Genomic DNA, 4,950 nt, shown 5'->3' with positions numbered 1-4,950 from the left:
GCATATTTCAGAGATAATGCCTAACCGTGTGAGTGTGGTGGGACTGCAAATACCAGGTAATGATTCAGCATTCCCAGCCACAGCAGTGACTGTGGACATTTTACAGTTGTTCTGTAGAGAGAAATGCTATTTTCTGGAGCCACGGCCCTGAGCTGGACGGGCTCCGCCAGCATCCTGGTAAGAGTCATTGAATGATGGATGTGAGCATCATGATTTGCAGGTGTCCTGGTATGGCATCTTGTGTGTTTCTGAGGCATATGTCTCTGTATAAGTTTTCAGGTTCCCTGGAGGAAATCCCGACAAAAGGAATCACCATCAGGGGACATGTCTGCTATCTGGTTAGTGATGGTATTCGCAGTAAACTCACCACAGACCAGGCGATCTCCACCTATCTAGGTAAGTGAGGTTCCTTTGCCTGAACAGTTTACCATGTGATGGGCTAACGGCTATTATGGAAAGGAAGAGTAGTGACTCCCTGTTCTCCTCGCCATATGATCTTGTCGATTTCTGTCCTAGAGAGAATATAAGATGTATGTACTCTGTGAGTGTGGATTGATTGGCACGTACCCAGGGAACCCACGTGGCACTGTGCATCACAGAATTAACTTCAGTGGTGTTACAGGGAAGCCGGCCAGGGAAAGTGGCGTGTCCTACAATGGCCTAGAACTTGGAGGGCCCACAAGCATCCTGGTAGATTTTTGGCTCTTACAATGCTGATAGTGAGCAGGCGGCTTGCAGGGTTCTGGTGTTAAAAGCAGTGTCGATAGACACGTTGGTCACATATGTAGTGTCAGGCTCAGGCAGGCAGAGGACAGCCTTGAGGTCTGTCCACAAGATTCACTGATTATCATATTTGGTAGGGATTCAGGTATGAGATGATCATGGCTCTCAACATTGTAGTGACCATAGTATTTTGAAGGAATACGAGAAACAGATGATGGACATGTCCCTAACCGTGGTAATGCCCATGGGATTTTGTAGCTATAGGGTGAAAAGATGACAGTGGCCATATCTATGGTAATGTCTGTGGAATTTTTAAATATCCAGGTAAGACATGAGGGTTTCTACTTAGGAAGTGAACATAGGATACTGAAGGTATAAAAGTAAGAAATAATGATAAACCTAATCCTGTGGGAGACCATGGTATTTTCTACATATCCATATAAGAGTGGATGGTGACCCTAACTCGAGTATCAAAATTGGGTTTCCTCAGGTAGGCACGTAGGAGCTGATGATGTCCCTTCCCATATGAGTGAACATGACATTTTGTGGTATTCCGGATATAATGGCAAACCGAACCCCAAAATGACCATGAGGTTTGTCAGGGGCCTAGTAAAGAAAAGATGGTCCCCTTAACTGTGAAGGTTATGATGTAAATTATTCAATCACTAATTAAGAGATGACGGTGACCCTACCCCTCCAGTGAACAATGAATTTTGCAAATCACCAGGTAAGAGATAATGGTGTCTCTAAAAATGTGGTGAGCACGGGATTTTGAGGATATCCAATCAAGGAATAATGTGTTACTAGAAATGGTAGTCCCAAGGTATTTTACAGTTACCCAGGAAAGAAATGATGTGTCCTTAGCAATGGCATTTTATTTGGGTAATTTGTAGGTATCCATGTCTGGTAGGTATTTCTATATCTGGTCGGTCTCATGATCTTCTGTAGGTATCCACATGAGAGATGATGTGTCACAAATTGTAACCAAGTGCCAAGGTATTTTACAAGTATCTCACTTAAAGCTCCGGTGAATATAAGTTTTTGAAGATACCCAGTGGGGAATGATGTTGGCCTAAGCCGTGGTAATGCCCACAAGTAGTGCCCATATCTTGGTAACAGGTGGTGTGTGTCTAATTATGGTTATCACTATGGCTTTTTTTTTTTTTTTTTTTTGCAAATTCCAGCAATATAATGAAGACAATCTTAACCACTCTCATGAATATAGGATTTAGCAGGAATTGAGGAAAGAAATAATGTGGTCTTTAACCAAGTGGACATGATTAGATTTTGGGGATTTCTAAATAAGTGATCATGGTGTCCCTAACCATGGGATTTTGCAGGTTGTAGTCAACAGGTGGTGATGAATTTAACAATAGGCGCAAACATGGGATTTCTTGATACCCAGGTAAGACATGATGTGGTCCTTAAACATATTACAGACCATATGATTTTTTAGATATCTAGATAGCAATAATATGTCCTGAAATCTTGATGTTACCTTTTGTTCACATTTAAAAAGTTGCTTATTCTCAAATATTTGTGCAAGGCTGATTTCAGAGTATAGGAATGCACCAGCAGCCAGCCCAGTGGCTCACGCCTTAATCCCTATGCTTTGGGAGGCCGAGACGGGCAGATCACTTGAGGGCAGGAGTTCGAGACCAGCCTTGCCATCATAGTGAAACCCTGTCTCTACTAAAAGTACAAAATTTAGCTGGGCGTCCTCGCATTTGCCTGTAGTCCCAGCTACTCAGGTGGCTGAGGCACGAGAATCACTTGAATCCAGAAGGCAGATGTTGCAGTGAGCCGAGGTTGGGTCACTGCAGTCCAGACTGGGCGACAGAGCAAGTCTTTGCCCCCCTCACCACGCCCCCCAAACAAAGAAAGAGTAATGCACCAGAGTCATGAAATAATGATCTTACGACATAGGGCGTAGAAAGCAAAACCTCAGAAAATGTTACCATATTTCAAAAGACTTGTGGAAAATAATTAAGGACCAGGTAGCAGAAATTGTGATCAGAGGAAATAACGTAAGAATATACTTAAGTGCACAGTACATAGTTGGAGGGCAAACAGTTTATCCTTCTAAAACCATTACTATGATCAACAACAGACAAGAGACACTTTCCTGAAAGGTTAAATTGGTTCAAAATGAGCCACATTATCTACAATAGAAGAGACCATATGGAAAAAGTTCTATGGCAAGAGCTAATTAGTTAGTATACAAAAGATTCACGAAAATGCCCCAACTTTAGACACGTTAGATATTGCACACTAAAAAAAAAAACAAAAAAACCGAACATTTTGAAAGCTATTTTAAATTTAATTAATAGCTGAATGTCTCCTTGGCTACTAGTTGAATGATCATTATTTAGTCCCACATCTCTCTCACCATTTTGTTTGCAAACGATCTAGAAGACTTATTTCCTCGTCTATTTGACAGATGACCAAAATGGATCCTACAGTATGATCACGTAGGATAATGTTGCAAAGTATGACTAAATTATTTTTGAAGGCATTATTTTTCTCCTTTGATTTTCAGATTCTTTCTCATAATTTCTGAAACAGTGTCGACAGTGGCCTGTACCATGTCTTCATTGATGTCATTACTGAGATCACTCTCAATTGCTCTCGAACTTGTTGTTGGCCTTTCGTGTAGATATGAACTGTGACCTGGCGGATCTGACTGTTGTTGCTGCTGCTTCTGTTCCTGCTGATGCTTTTCAAAATAGTCTTTTATTTTCTTTGGCTCTTCCGAAGCAGGAGTTCCACATGATGTCCCTGGAAGATCTTGCGATGTGTTTCTGGAACTACCTTGCATGCTTAGCTCAATAGCCCTGCGGAGATCTTCATCTTCGCTATTGGTTTCTTGGCGACTTAGTTCCAGGGCCCTCTGAAAATCCAACTCGTCTTGGTCTGATGTTCCAGACTCATCACTTTCTTCTAACACTTTTTCAAGAACTGTTTTATAGACTCTATGGTCTTTTTCTTTGGCTAATTTTTTTCCATTAAGTTTTGGTCTATCCATCTCTTCAACACTGATGATTTGCAGCAGTTGGTCAGCTTCACAGTCTGGCAGATCCCCCTTAACAACAAATACAGAATATGCTTCCTGTTGCAACTGAGTCAAGAGATTTGCAAGGCATATATCTGATATTAATTCTGGACCCGCCAAGAGAGAATTCAAGTTAAACCAGTGTTTTCCGAATTTTCTGATAGTAAACCAGTGTTGTTTATAATTACATATAAAAGATCTTTCATTTATAGGATCAATCCCGAGCTTCTGATATTCAGGATTATTGAAATGGATGACCTCTAAACCCCAGAACTTCAAGGCGTTGCATATTACCTGAATGGAGAAGAAGCCGCTATCATCCATGTTTTCTGAAGGCTGCTGTAAAAATGCGCGATAGTCTTCACTGGTGACTCCTCCTTCTGCCATTCTCATCCTCTCTTCTTCATCTAGCTGATGTGCAATTGAAGCTAATTCCACAGGGCTAAAATATTCTCCTTGCAGCAGATTATTCAGGCAGTGCTGAGCACAAAGGAAGCCTTCTTGTTTTTCATGAAAGATGAAATCCATGTTGATTCTAACCGTGAGTTTTTGTATATATGCGGGGACATGTTATATGCCCAGCTATGGCAGTTATCTGGGCAGTTTGTAGATAGCCATGAAATAGGTGTTAGGTTTTCAAAGCTTATGAAGACCATGGGTTTCTGTAGGTATTTAAGTAAGGGATGATATGTCACAAAGCACTATTGTGACCAAGGTGGTTTTGCCAGTATCTAGTCAAGACCTGATGGTAAACCTAAAGTGAATATGGGATTTTGGAGTCATCCCATAGGGGATGATGGTGACTTGAACCATGGTAGTGCCCGTTGATTTTCAGATGTCCTATAAAATATAATGTCTCTCTAATTATGGTTGTCGGCATGGTTTTAGTAAGTGAATAAAGGTGAAATTTACCACAGTACTAAACAGAAGATTTGGCAGGTAACTGGGAAAGAAATAACATGGGCTTTAACCAAACGGACATCATGGGATTTTGGAAGTCTCTGGGTAATTTATGATGTCACTGACCACAGTAATATCCATGGAATTTTGAAGGTTCCACTCAATAGATGACAATAAAACTCATGGTGGCGATGAAGATGGGACTTTGCTGGTATCCTAGTTAGAGATGATGTGGGCCTTAAAAACATTAGTGACCAAATGATCTTCAGACATCT

The 4,950-nt window shown here is 41.1% G+C and overlaps 1 protein-coding gene across 1 annotated transcript; it reads right to left on the bottom strand.

Moving 5' to 3' along the window:
• Window positions 1-3,032: 3,032 nt before the first annotated feature.
• LOC108544961 (putative ataxin-3-like protein) lies at window positions 3,033-4,402 on the bottom strand. The gene is made up of 2 exons (XM_017896387.1): window positions 4,070-4,402; window positions 3,033-3,805 (listed from the first exon to the last, which is right to left on the bottom strand). Exons 1-2 carry the CDS (start codon window positions 4,301-4,303, stop codon window positions 3,239-3,241), a joined length of 801 nt encoding a protein of 266 aa, XP_017751876.1. The 5' UTR covers window positions 4,304-4,402; the 3' UTR covers window positions 3,033-3,238.
• Between the last annotated feature and the right edge of the window lie 548 nt (window positions 4,403-4,950).

The sequence above is a fragment of the Rhinopithecus bieti genome, unplaced genomic scaffold (assembly GCF_001698545.2).
Source record: "Rhinopithecus bieti isolate Rb0 unplaced genomic scaffold, ASM169854v2 scaffold_28532, whole genome shotgun sequence".
Taxonomy (NCBI): domain Eukaryota; kingdom Metazoa; phylum Chordata; class Mammalia; order Primates; family Cercopithecidae; genus Rhinopithecus; species Rhinopithecus bieti.
The sequence above is the reverse complement of the archived record's forward strand: the minus strand, read 5'-3'. Positions and strand labels throughout refer to the sequence as shown.

Coding starts and splice junctions, on each gene's coding strand:
- LOC108544961 (XM_017896387.1), bottom strand. CDS start 4,303: ATGGATTTCATCTTTCATGAAAAACAAGAAGGCTTCCTTTGTGCTCAG. Junction 3,806..4,069: donor GCGGCTTCTTCTCCATTCAG/GTAATATGCAAC, acceptor TTTGTTGTTAAG/GGGGATCTGCCAGACTGTGA.